Source organism: Epinephelus lanceolatus, chromosome 5, assembly GCF_041903045.1.
Source record: "Epinephelus lanceolatus isolate andai-2023 chromosome 5, ASM4190304v1, whole genome shotgun sequence".
In the NCBI taxonomy this organism is placed as follows: Eukaryota; Metazoa; Chordata; class Actinopteri; order Perciformes; family Serranidae; genus Epinephelus; species Epinephelus lanceolatus.
In genome coordinates this window covers 17,924,312-17,938,942 of record NC_135738.1, presented here as the reverse complement: position 1 = coordinate 17,938,942, position 14,631 = coordinate 17,924,312, and the positions used below count along the sequence as shown (strand labels likewise).

Sequence of the window (14,631 nt, the reverse complement as noted above, 5' to 3'; positions counted from 1 at the left end):
CCTGATGTAATTTAGCCCTTTGTCTGACTCCCAACCCCCCACCTCCTCTCGCTCTTTCTGTGGCTCACCTTTCTTCAGGCTGGTGAAGGGCAGCGTGTACTGGCCCACAAAATCACTGCTGAGGAGGCCCGTCTGATCTCGGACACAGAAGCGGATGAGGCAGAGCTCGGGGACACTGATGGCAAAGTTCATGTCAGCATCCCAGTGAGGACTAAGAGCTGTAATGGTAATTAGAATGAACCAGTTCATTAGAATCAATTAGCATCAACATGTTTAGTTAAAGCTGCTATAATCAATATTTTGAAAGGAACAGTATTTAGCGCCTTTCACTCTTCATAATGGTTTTATGGACCCCGACTTTGCTGCTTTCATGGTGTTGTTTTTAGCCACTGCAGGCAGCTATTTTCAGCAAAACAGCTCTAAATATCCACTGTAAATAATAACAAGCGATCATAAGTGCTATATCGTAGACAACTGGACTTGCTTGCGTTTCTTGAAGACGTTTCGCCTCTCATTCAAGAAGCCTCTTAAACAATGTCCACGTCTTGGCCAGAGAAGAAAGATGCTTTGAAAGAGGTGTGAAAGAATCCATCTATATCAAACTGGAACGACCATCGTTAAACAGAGGACACAAGTTATCACCCACCTACAGTGCTGTCTTACTATCCCTCCCCAGACGACCTCACATCAATTCACGCCCGAACCAATCCAACCCTAATGACACACATGATGGCCAGGTGAGTCAACGACTCACATTTGACCTTAATGACTCTGACACTGAGAGCTCACATGTGACCTCAATGACTCTGTAAGGGTTCACACCCACAGAGGGTTTAAAGCCTGTGACTCCACACCAGTAGGTTAGAACTGAAGAAGCCTCTTGGATGAGAGGAGAAACGTCTTCAAGATACTCAAGCAAGTCCAGTTGCCTACAATATAGCACTTATGATCATCATGACCTGGATGACTGAGAATATTCACTGACAAATAAATAACAAACAACTTTGGGTAGGATAAATATCTGTTTCTGTTGCATTATTTGGGCTTTCCCAAAAAGGTATTCAGATTCAGGTACATCCCTAGCAAATAGGCAACTGTTTATCATCAAGTTCACCATATTGTCTTATAGCTCCTACACACTTTACAACATTCAAAGTCTCTAGATTGCAATGCTGATCACATTACATGACTATAATAAAAACTGGACTCTCTTGAAGTTGTGGTTTGCACATTACACGAGTGATCAGCAACATGGGGTCACATATTACAAGACATTTCATGAGGAGGAATCGCTGACAAGACAAGAAGTGATACGGGTAACAATGCAAGACATCATTTGAAAATGGATATCCACAAGAAGTTAATGATCCAAGCTGTTTGTGTGCTGATTTGCTGCAAAATAAAATAAGGAATAAACTGTGAAACTACGCAGCATTGACCAAATATAAAATTTTGTTACTTGCCTATTTCTTGTCTCAGAGGTTTTCAGAAACATATTTTAGTATACTGTTTAGCTGTAAAATGAGAAAATATGGCTGAATCCAAATATCCGGACGTCACCGCACTTGAAGACTTGTGGACTTTGTGGTTATGTTCCCAGGAAGTCTTAAGGACGTGCTTAGGACTGTCCACATCCGCAATTCAACCAGTCAACAAGGGGCTTCAAGCAGAGTTTCTGCAGACTTAAGCAGACTTCACTGATTCATTGCAATATGGACGTGATGTTGTAGTTTATTTCAATTGCAGACTAAAAAACAAAACTTATGATTGTGTAAAATAGTTATTGATAGTTTGACCTTTGAAATGCTGCTTGAATTGTGTAGGCCAGAAATAATATTCAAACACATCATGATATATAGACATAGCCTGTGTAGAAGTATAGGCTGTAAAGGGAATGAAAATGCATTTTTATTATTGCAGCCCAACAGGCTGCACAATGTAATACGTTAGAAAATTGCCTGAAAATGGCAGAGGAAGGTCATCTAATATAAGCAATACCCAATTTATTTAGTCATAGTCCTGTATTTATTCACAAACATTTCTGTTTTTACATGTGCATAGCCTATATGTTATATAGAGATGTATGAATATCATCTTGTGCACTCAATAAAAAAACCTATACATGGGATTTATATCTTGTTATCTGCTGGGACAGATGAGCAGACAGAATATGACAGCAGCAGTCACCTGTAGTTGCTGCTTCAACATTGCCACGACAACGAGTGAAACAGACTTGAGGCCTGTCTATCAGCATCTTGCAGTAACTGTCCCTGCAGACCTCATGTGATGATAGTGAATACGTCACAGTACATACAACTAAAATCCGCGAGGGCTCAGTCCACAAGTCCAGACAGTGGATATTTGATTTCAGCCTTTGTGACTTTGTGGCTGCCATGTTGCCACAGTCATGCCAAAACAAAACGCCGCCCACCAGCTGGAGCAAACTTTCCCATTTCACAGTTAAACAGTACACCAAAATATGTTTCTGAAAACTTTTGAGCTGAGAAAGAGGCAATGCAGTTACAGAATCTTGATTCATATTTGTTCAGTGCTGCATGATTTGACAGTTTGACAGCAGTTCACGTGCAGTGATTCAAATGACTGACAGATGCGTTAGAGACTCCTCGGCTCTGATTGGTTGTTGTCATTCACATGCAGTAAGGCTATTAGAAGCAATTCAAGGTGGCAGAAGAAAATGATTCATCTCACAGATGATCTGTCTCATTCAGTGCTGAGTGAATATAGTGACAGTTTCAGCAAATATGACAAATGTTATTTTTATGTAGTGTTAAGCTGTCCCTTTAAACTATCACAGTCTTAGCTTTTGTTTAGTCGCAGTGCTCTGAAGTAAAGGGACCTTCACGGCAGAGGACATACAGGAGTTACTGTCACCAGAGACCAACAGAGAGAAAAATATATTCAGGCCACAGCCATGCTCGCAGCTATGTAAGGCTGTACTTGGTGTTTTGAGCCACATGCTAACATGCTCACAATGATGCTAACAAGTCAAGTATAATGTTTGGTATGTTTTCCAACTTAGCATGTTAGCATGAGTCTGATATTAATGTCATTAGTTTTGCAGGTAGAATTCAGACCTGCTGGTGGCACCAGAGTAAAGGTCAGCAAATCTACAAAGTTATTACAATTCATCCTGCGGTAGGACTGAGACAAATCGGTATGGACTAAAGAGGTGAGCTGACCGACAACTGACATTGCCATCCATAGAATAGATAAATGATTATCAGACCCACAACAGCATCCCGATCATGATGACGATACATGCCAAGTGTTATTTGGATGCAATCTCAGCGAGAGCACACGTAGGTAACTAATGAGTCATCCGTGCTGCAGCTCTCAATTCATTTCTGATTCCAAACAATTTTCTCAAGTTCCTCTGTTACATCCAATATTTCATCTGAGTCCAGATTAATTTGTATTCACAAGTGACCTTATCTGTTTCATAGTGTGAAATGATTTTATGATTTATGCCCATGCATAAGTGCTCCGCGCCCTCTAGGACTTTTACTATCTCTCCCACCCTCTCCCTCCTCTCCCTCTTTGTCTCATCTCCGCAGCGGCAGCAATACAGTGTTGAATCCCATCAATGTTGCGTCTTGATATTAAGTTGATTTTCATGGTGCCATGTTTTAAAAAGCTCCGAGCCAAATGCGACATACTGTATGTTCTGTGGTGAACACCAGCTGGAATGAAGTCTGTCAAAAACCTCGACAGCTGTGGGATTAACTTCCATACTTGAAACTCTGTTGACAGTTTCAGGCAGTGAATGTAAGCGCCAAACTGTCATCTTCGCATTTATCATTATATACAATAATAAACTCGCCGTAGTCATTGTTAATGTTGGAGATATGGCATCGTGATACTTCTGAGCACAAAAAAAAATCAGTGTATATATGAGGATCCAACTGATGCCTTAAATCGCTGTAGCACTTCATCCTGTATGCAGTGACTGTCAGCTCCGTGTTTCCAGTCATCACAGTAGTGCATGACAGACTTCCCTTCAAAGGAAATCCACTTCTACATTTTGAAGAAACTCATCAGCACATTTCTGCTCAGAAGCCCAACAGCAGCTTACTGGGAAATAGATTTAAAGGGAAGAAAAAAAAACTAACAGAAACCACGAAATACTGCTGTCATAGAAATCCAGTTTCGGTTTCCATGTTTTCACTTGAAGGCTTACATTGCTCCACAGTATGCAGGTACGAGGCATGTTCTCAGATGTGGGCGATGTTTTTGTTTGGTTTTTTTTAGCTGTGCTTGCTGCGTAGTTGTCAGGATGTCTGTCACTCAGTCCAATAGTTTGGATGGATAGATTGCCATGAAATTTGGTTTAGGGGTTTGTGGTGTCTGGAGGATTATTCCTACTGATTTTGGAACTTCCCTGACTTTTCCTCAAGTGCCACCATTAGGGTTGATGTTTGTGGTTTTAAGTAAAATGTACCAACAACTTTTGAATGGATTACCATGACATTTAGTACAGGGTGAGGGTTTCTGGTGCAACTTTACCTTCTTCCAAGGTGCATAGAGAAAGAGATAAATCAAGAGCGTTGATTTATATGTGTGTTTGAAATGTGTAATAGAAGTTATTGCTCTGATGTCGCGTGGGATCTCATTCCAGATCTTTAGTTGGCTAAATTATCTCTGACCATAAATGTTTTTGTAAGGTTGTACAGGAATAAGTTCAACAGTAGTAGAGAGGTAGAGCAGTAAGCGTAGGGTTGGAGTTGTTGTTTATGGTCTGAAAATAAAATTTAATGGCTGCATTATTTGTGTAGTTTTAGAAGTCAAACACTGTCTGATGGAGGGACCTACCTGCAACCACTGATATAAATCCCATATCCCATTTTACTCACTCCACTTCAGTCTGCTACTCTGCATTGTCTATGTTGCTGCCTACGTATTGTGGTTTTGCCTCTGTTGCTTGTTTCTGTTTTTGTTCTGTGTTGTAATGTGATTTTGTTGCGTAACAGGAAATGACTGAAAACCAGTTTTTAACTGAGTCAGGCCAGTTTTAACTGCAACACACAATGTTACTTTTAATTTCTTTCCTGTATAAATAAATAAATGAAATGAAAATGAAACTCCAGCAACATTAACATGTGAGCATCGTCATTGTGAGCATGTTAGGAGGATTTATGCTGCGTTCACATGGAGTTAGGCAGACGGTACACGCCAGACAGACAACAACCTCTGAATGGCACGGGAAAAATGAACAGTCCAACAAAATGAATCGGTGGTAAATGAAACATGCATGATGATATGTTGCAGCTGCGATGTCGTAGTGTTTACAAAGAATGGTATATTAAATTTTTTAAAATAGTGTTTATTATTTTAGGTGATTTTTCCTAGTTATATCCAGTAATTGTCAAGATTGCTTGTGTTTTCGCCTTGTATGAAGGAGCTACGTAACATCTGGTTGTAAATTCTGACAACAAAAAGTTAGATTTTAACTTTGATTAGCAATGCCGTCTGCCATTACTGTTGCCTGTATTCTCTGCCGGCCTCACCTAACTTACTGTTCTGCTCTCCTCCAATAAAATGATACCCAGTTTGCAATCTACCATCTTCCTGATTCCATGTGAGCGCAGCATTAGGGGTATCTATTGGCAGAAATGGAATATAATATTCATAACTATGTTTTCTCAAGTGTATACTTACCTGAAAATAAGAACTGTTGTGTTATTGTTACCTTGAAATGAGCCGTTTATATCTACATACGGAGCAGGTCACCTTCCACAGAGCCTGCCATGTTGTTTCTACAGTAGGCTGGAGCGGACAAACCAAACACTTGCTCTAGATTGGGCCAATCATACTAGTCAAACTCCTACACGCTTGACACACAGGAGAAGTTTCAGTTGGTTGCAATTTGAGACCTCACCACTAGATGCCACTAAATCCTATACACTAGACCTTTAAAACACTGCTGTGTCAAAGTATAGCCTCACAGAGCTGGAAGCATGGCTGTAGACTCTGTTTTTTATGGCTTTTGCTACTCCTGCTCTTTCAGTATTGATGCATTTAAGTCATTGTTGTACAGCATTTGGTAGTTGCCACAACAGCGGCATTTTTTATGCAAAGAACTGTCAAAGTCACGATGTCCAAATTCCAAAAACTAATATGACCCACAGGCCCTCAAAACTCATTTGGGCGTCTGATAATATCGCAGACATGAATCTCTTTCATCATTCCTAATTTCTAAAATAGAATTAAAAGTGAAACACTGCTGACAAAATACATCTTACACTGATAAAAGTGAAGCCACGTCTGACAGCGTAGAGCTGAGCCAGTCAAGCTGTGTCTGTGAGATGTCCCACATACAGTTTGTCGTGCAGTACTTACAGTTGTTTTTGACAGTATGTGTGTATTTTCTGCGGGAGTCGGATGCAATCCCATGAATCTCCACCCTGACAAAGGGGTCCAGAGCTTTGCCGCTCCTGGGGATGGGTAGGTTGGACCCACTGATCACCTGTAGATAGACACAGGCAGAGATGCAGTGTGCTTGGTTACATAGGGGGTGTATGAGAATGTAATTGATACCAGGGATAAACAGTAAACATAAAAGAGAAGTGAAGAGAAAACAGGAGAGCCAGTAAGCAGAAAGAAAAGGAGTGGGAGAGGGCTGTAATTACACTAGTCTGGAGAGAGGCAGGCTTATCTGCAGTCCTCTTACACTGAGCCTTCCCTTCCCGGCTCTGATCAAAGACAAACCTGCATGTACTTATCACGACATGCCCCGCTTGGCACTGATGGAGCTTTACAGTGTCCGGCCCAAAATCACAGTCCCTTTCCTCTCCTAAAGTCACGCTACAAAACGCCCTGCATTATGCTCATTCACAGTTACAGTGGTAACTTGTGAGCGTATAGATAACAGTGTGGACTTATCATTTCATTAAGATTTTCTATTTTAAAACGGACCATTGTTTGCACTATTTTTGACAGATTTATGCTAAAGAGACTCAAGAGAACTCTAGGGGAAATACTGTCTTCCTGAGCAGATGAATTCCTTTCTGTTTAAAGACTGAAAACTCAACCCTTCCTACATTACAACGCTGAATGCTTCTCGTGACTCTGATTTCCACTGAGTTGAGAGCTGAGTCAAGATTGCAGGATTTTCCCTGAAGTGAGAAAATAATACAGAACGATGATTTGAATAAATATAAAGGTAGGGTTTCTCCCAGGGCATCCAGAAACAGAGTGCACCACATTTATATTTCATGCACTGTGCTCGGAAGGTGTACAGTGTGTGTGCATGCGTGCGTGTGTGCGTATTCCTTTAGAAGACAATGTCTGATGTGCTTCTGTTTAACTTGTGAGAGTCTATGCATCCTCGTGAACTGTTGTCTGATGAAGGAAATAAATCTTGCATTAGCAAGAATTATAGTAGATGCAGTGTTTGATAGGACTGTAAAACAACAGATTTAACAGGTGACTCAGGTCAACCCAGTCACCAGAATAAATATTGACGCTGTACATTTCTGCAAACCATGGATATGTAACAATTGTGTGTTCTTAACTAATGGATATGTGGAAACTTAAGATTTCAGGCACAAAAATTTGGTTATAATAAGAAAAATGTTTTGGTGGCACAATTTTGTCTGAAAACACATAGATGTCTCGGAAAAACTCATCCACTTTTCTTGGCACTATCCTGGCAGAAAACGCAGTGATGTCTCAGTAAAAAACAACTGCTTTTTGTGGCATTATCGCAGCAGGAAAAGCAGCAATGTCTCTGATAAAAACAGCGGCTTTTCATAGCACTGTCCCAGCAGGAAATGTATAAGTATCTCGGTAAAAACATCCCGTTTCCGTGGTTTAATGCCAGCAGGAAACACGGCAATCACTGTGAAAAAACAACCACCTTTTGTGGCACTATCCTGGCAGGAAAGGCAACGATATCTCTATCTAACAATATCTCGATAACAAAACAACTATCCCAGCAGAAAGAGCAACGACGTCTCAGTAAAAAACAGCTGCTTTTTGTAACACTGTCCCAGCAAGAAATGCATCAATATCTTGGTAAAAATCCATCCCCCTTTCCATTGCTTTATGCCAGCAGGAAACGCAGCGATCACGGTAAAAAAAAAAACCAACCACTTTTTGTAGCAATAATGCAGGAAACAGCAATATCTCGGTGAAATACAACTGCGTTTTGTGGCCCTATGTCAGGCAGGAAACACAGTGATGTCTAGGTAAAAAAAAACAACCACTTTTCATAGCAATGTCCCAGCAGGAAATGCAATGATATCTCAGTAAAAAACAGCTGCTCCTTGTGGCTCTATGCCAGTCAGGAAACGCAGTGATGTCAAATGCAGTGTGGTCAAATCCTGGCAGAAAATGCAACAGTCCCTCTGTATTAAAGCAATTGCTTTTTGTGACACTATCACAGCAGGAAAGGTAGTAACAGGTCGCTTAAAAACACTTATGCTTGGTGATTACATCCTTTGAAAACTGTTGTCACCCCAATACTGGTTTAGCGAGATCAGCTAAGGAAATAGTCCAAGGTCTAAGACTGGCTTCAGCTGAAAAACATACACACACAGACTGATTTGCAGTAAGTTTAAAGATCAGTTACTGTAATTTGGGTGAACCAACCCTTTAAGAGGAATTCTATTATGATTCATAGCTGTTCATAAGACTGATTCCTGCAGAGTAACTATGATGTTCCCCCGTCTACCAACTCCTCTGCAGTACGTCTGTAGGAGTCCCATGTGACCCCAGGCAATTCCACATATTGTCTTTGCAATATAAAGCCTCAGATATCTCTGAGCGCCACCATTATGTTCTACATAAGAGCAAACTGTTGTATCTCTGTAATTGGACTTAGAAGAGTTAGTGTGTGACAGTCGTCCTGATGGCACACTAAAGAGATGTGACTGTTACAGCTTCATTCATCCTTTGTCAAGTGAATTAGATACAGCACAAGCACTGCTAATACTGTCCCCCTGACATGCTTAAAATAATGGAAAAGGGATGATTTATTAATTGGACCCCGGGTCTAATTGCATTAGATCAGTCCTCTCTCTCCTTTCCCTTTACTTTCAGAGGCAGATAATCTCATTAAACGAAGACACTCTCAGGGAAGATTTACATCATTGTTGGTTCGCAGCATCCGGCAGGAAAGCATTTATCTGGAGGCTGAGAGTAAGATGAGCTCCGCTACACAATCTCTACATCATGAGGCATAGACAAACACACACATGCACATAAAGCACACACACACACACACACACACACAGTCCTGTAACATTACAACTTAATCCATAAATCCACCCCGAGTGGATTATTCAGCGTTCAGTGCTCCGTAGCTGTACCTTGAGCAGCAGGTGGGTGGGTTTGAGGCCGTGCTGGCTGCAGCCGGGATCAAAGCTCCTCTGACTGGACAAGAGCACCGCCGGCTTCAGGACGTATCCACAGCCCCCGTTGTCCTGGAAACGGCCATCATTAAGGTCCATAGCCAAGCCCTGGGACTGGAAATTGAGAGCCACTGCAAAAAAAAAAAACCCACGGGACAATGTTTCTAACAATGAAATTGAGGAGCTACAAAAAAATTACGGGAACAAAACTGAGAACGCCTAAAGCATGTTAAAATAAGACGAGCGGCATGAGATGATCTCCTTCATACCTTCTGTTTTCTAAGGCTCCTTTTCATTCTGCAGGAAGGAGCTAAATTATACAGTGACTTGAAATGTTTCCCCAACAATAGGGTACATTGCATCAGGGACACATTCAAAATCACCAACTGTGCAATAAGCGCATCAGTAGAGAGCTTTCTGCAGTGCAAAGCTCTGTGATGGCATGTGTGTGTCATACACCATGTCACATTTCAGACGTGTCAATAGGTTGCCAGATACAGAAAGCAGCAGAGAGGTTTGAGCTGTGTCTCTGTTGGGTTTGATTGTTAACACTGCAATGCATCCTTCTGCATCTTTTTCTATGTGTATGTCACAGGGTCTCAGTGAATGTTCTGCTCATCTAACTGTAATTGATCCATCCAAGCTGCTGCTTTGTACTGCAGTCCCCTGCAACTGTGAGAAGTGCCGATCACCATCTGCACTGTAGACAGTCTGCTCGGCAATCAGCGGGGCTTCATGTCAGCATCAGTGGCTGGCTGACTGAGCGATGGGGACGGGTGAGGAGGACGTGTAAAGACAGGGGAAGTGACAGGCGTGCTGGCCAAGAGGGTGCCAGACAGATCAGGGTTGCAACTTTAAGCTCATGGGTATTAATGCATTGCCTGAAGGTGTGAGGATGAAAAGTTTCTGAATGATTTTTTTAAGTATAGTCACTCTCAGGAGCATAGGTATGTGACACAGAGTCAAGCCCAATGCTCATGCTTGACTCCAAAGAAATGATAACAGGGAGAAAAAACTATGCTGTGACCCAGACAGAGCTGTAATTTAAAGAGAGGAAAAAAAAACATTTAGAGGCGAGGCAAATCAATTTAGAAAAAAGTGTGATAAGGGCCAGGAGAGAAGTTGCTCCGGGGAAAACACAGATGAGGTGGTCAGGCTGTGGACTGGAATAAAATGTTCTTTTCACTGCTAATCGACAGGACACTTGGCCAGGTTGTTCCCTTTGAAGTTTGACAATCTGAGTTTCCCAACTGCGTTTCTCGCCGTTTCAAAAGCTTGTCACGGATTGCGGCGGTTGTTCAGTGTGTCTTGAGAACTTTTTGATTTTGGATGAAACTGCTGACACAAAGGAATCAAAGAAATGCTCTTTTCAGGTCTTTTTTTGAATCTGTACTTTCAGAGTTTTAATCTCAACCAAAATAGAAAGATACTTGGCAACAAAGTACTAATAGCATCAGGGAAATTTTATTACACCTATTTTTTATTAAATCTTTTTTATTTTCCATTTAAATATAAATAAATGTCTTATAATTGAATCAGTTTGTTGATGGTTTAATTTACTTACATTTTAAAAAGAAAATCTAGTATTAGATTGGTCCAAATAAAAGAAAGCTTTAGAAACATTTCTATTACTCCATTACTGCATATTAGATAACACTGCATGTACTCTATGTGTAAACCATATCGATTCACATTAAAGTCCAGGGAAAGCAAAATCAGAGATTTCTTTCTAAACACATGAAACATTTTAGAAAATACTTGTTGAAAATATGTTCAAAGATTGGGAACTGTGTAGTACTTAATTGTGGAGTGAAGCCGTGAAGCTGTTTTTCCACTATTTGTGTCCAGGGACTGGTTGCACAAAACTAGCTGAGGGACTTGCACAGATTCCCTTTAAAGGGTTTCATTTGTAAAGGAAAAACTCATTTATGGTAAAAAAGTTTCCATGGAGATTGTTTGTTTGCTTGGACTCTTGTGATGCCTGTTTATATTGCATAAAGCTAGCTTATTGTTAGATGGTGAAAAAATGTCAGAAGAAAAAAAGACAAGAAAACAATGTTGATCAGAGGAGGAAAAGATTAAACAATGCAATCACAGAAAGCAAATCCTACAGTAATCCTAAATAACTGTGATCCCCAAATACCAAAAAACAGAAAATGATTGATGTTAAGTCAGTCAAATCTATAGTGTAAAATATAAAGCGTATCCATCGGATACGCCATACCCCATAAACATGGTCATGTTGCAGTTAAGATAGAGTCAGAGGTACCTTAAGTTTTTCACCTTAAGTATAAGACCAAGACAAGGAGAAAACCATGAATACCAAAGTGAACATTTTAATGAAACCTTAAGGAGAAGACTTAAGGATGTGTTGTGCAACCAGTTTTATTTTGAGGGAAACCTTAACTTGGACTTTAAGGAAGGATTATACTTCTGGAGGAATACAATCATTCAAAGCACAAACTACACAGTAAATTTGATCCTGGGTGTTTTGTGCAACCAGTTTTATTTTGAGGAAAACCTTAACTAGGACTTGAAGGAAAGTGCAGCTGGCCTGCAACTGGATTTTTTGGGCTGGACATCATGGCTCGATGATGTATTGGAGCCATCTTTAACATAACCCCTCCCCCACTATGTAAAAACTAACATTAGAGCACAGAGCATCAGTGTTGTTCAGAGTTTGCTACGTTCAACAAGCTCTCTTAGCTCTTTCAGTCTAATCAATACATGAATTATAAACTTTATTAAATGTCATCACTAACATACCTTTCAGTCTTTCAGCCTGAATCAGCTACCTGGCCCCCACCGGCAGGTTGTGCTCACTGCTGTGGGTGTGTGCTTTGTGAAAACGTTAGCTGCTGTTAGCTGCTAATGAGAGTCTGTGGCTTCACAGCATCTTGTTCTTCAGTTCAGCTCCTTCAGCTGACACACCTCCAGTGTCTCAGAGCAGAGAATACTGCTTATTTTTCACAATTTTGAAACCTTGGCAATTCAAATTTGACTCAACACACTTCTCTGTGATGTGACAAACTTAGAGGGCATGTTTGTTTTTGCTTTACCCGCACTTTAATCCTCAGTTCAACAACAGATGTGAAAATCAGCATTGTTTGCCAAGTTATAAAATTAATTTCAGCTTCCTGAGCCTAAATAAATGCGTGTGTGTACATGAATGTTTGCTTATGTATGAACTTCTACTGCATTCTCTATGTTTGCACGCAGGCAGGCGTATACTCGCCCTGTCCGACTCACCGAGCTGTGAGCCCACGTTCCAAAACTCCTGAGGGTTGTAGTTGGAGGAAGACGTCCTGGAGCCTGCGGGGTAAATCCTGCTGAGGAACTTCTGGTTGTGCTGAACAAAGTCTGCACCTGAGAGAGAAGACGCACAACACTCACAGGTCAAACATCTTGTCTGACACACACAATAATGGGAAAGTCCATTGATTCAGAGTTCACAGATGTCATTGCTATGATCTTGTACATTTTAGTCTGACTATCTGACTCCAGGAAAAGCATTTAGGTTTATCTACAGGGACACTTTTTAACAATATCAGCTACAAAAATGTCATTTTTCCAAATTTGTCATTGTGACAGATCAAAGTTTTTAGCATTACAGATGTGATTCTTGGCTCTCTGTTTCATTAAAGTTGCCTTTATTCAAAATATTTACTGAAATAGGATCCTATAAGTGAGAAACACAGTAATTGAATTGTTATTTTGGCTTTGTGTCAAATGGAAATTTTTAGATATCAGGTTTTGAAGCCTGCATAATTACCTTCATTCTGGAAAGACTAAAAAAAAGAAAAAGGCTCACAGCTTTAGTCTGTGTGTGATCGTACCATAGCTGTGTAGTTTCCCTGCAGGGCTCGAGGATGACAAGAGACTACACGATTTTTACAGCTCCAGCACAGTCGAGACTGCTCGTGGTCCCTGCCAGCCAAGCCAACCAGCTCATAATGTAGCTGTGTGTCTGGGAAGTGTCACTCCTCCTCGGCAGGAGCAGATTTCATTTCTCTGCATCACTCTGTTTCTACAATATACTGCCCCACAGCAGAGCGATGACAGTTTTAACTGATTATCAGTTGATTCGAACCTCTGTGGGCTCTTTCCACTTCCCCAACAGTGAGAGTATGAGGCACATTTTCTGGGCTTGTGCTGTTGTGCTTTATTCCCTATAAAGTACTCCCCTACGTCGTATATGTCATGTTCAATATGCTTTCGCTATTATGGAGGTTTATGGCGCCAGACGTAATTGCATTTCTTGTCCAAAGAGGACCTACAGAGACTTCTCCTTTGAGCTCAGAGTGACTATAAATCAAGTGAATCTGCTGGGCTCATCAGAATTAGATTTTGTAATATTTGCAATTAATTATACTCATACTTTACGGCTTCAGAATCAGGCTGTCCTCCTCTCTCCCCATAAGTTTCGGCTCCATTAATAAGATTTTACCTGAGGCTTTGGCGAGCTTGCGAGCTTTCTTCTCTGCCATTGATGTGTTCTCACAGTGGTTCTGATTGTCCCTGGAGTAACTGAAGCTGATGAACTTGACGGACCTGGTGTATATGACCAGGTCAGATAAGGCCTCTGCCACCGCCACCTTCTTCTTCTACTCATCATGTAGAGAGTAAGACAAACCAATGACAGCATTCACAAAACTGCAGCAAACGGTGTTGAAATTACAAAGAATACAAGACAAAAGCTTTACCTTGTGTCATATTATTGGTTGCAGTGAATATCCAACTATATCTGTACAACAAACAGTCTGTATCTGTCTCTATTTTCAGGATATCTGTTCTTTAATCTCACTTACTTTCATCTTTGGCCCTGCCTTTCTTGGAGACCAGAACTTTGCTCTGGTTTGTTCATCCTCGTCCTCCTCATCCTCCTCCTCATCCTCGCCCTCATCTACACTCTCCTCCGTCTCTGTCCCTGCTGCGCCCTCTGTCTTAATGTCAGGCTTTAGCTTTTTATTCTTGATGAGGATCTTATACTTCAGGTCCTGACATCCCCACAGATAAACATGCAGAATGAATTCACATATGAATAAATGCAAAGGTACCTTTATCGTCATGGGCACTGACATTCACCTCGCACTTATGAAACCATCGCACGGCTGCATCAGTCAAACAAACTCGTCCCTGTTCCTTCGTCCTCAGACTCAGGAAACAAACATCAAAACGTTTGTTTTGCACCAACCGCCCCCTCTCTGATTTGTCAAAAAGATGCTATTCTTCAAAGAGTCACTCGGTGGCCACATCCACA

General features: G+C 41.0%; 1 protein-coding gene across 1 annotated transcript in view; it reads right to left on the bottom strand.

Annotated features, from left to right (window-relative positions):
* The window catches only part of LOC117262420 (1-phosphatidylinositol 4,5-bisphosphate phosphodiesterase zeta-1-like), a 30,336-nt gene that overhangs the window by 2,437 nt on the left and 13,268 nt on the right, over positions 1–14,631 (bottom strand). Inside the window, exons 5-10 of the mRNA XM_078167800.1 lie at positions 14,176–14,368; positions 13,819–13,953; positions 12,621–12,737; positions 9,330–9,502; positions 6,358–6,484; positions 69–218 (exon numbers count right to left, since the gene is read on the bottom strand). Coding sequence (XP_078023926.1) covers positions 69–218; positions 6,358–6,484; positions 9,330–9,502; positions 12,621–12,737; positions 13,819–13,953; positions 14,176–14,368 — 895 coding nt within the window. The remainder of the gene's footprint in view (positions 1–68; positions 219–6,357; positions 6,485–9,329; positions 9,503–12,620; positions 12,738–13,818; positions 13,954–14,175; positions 14,369–14,631) is intronic.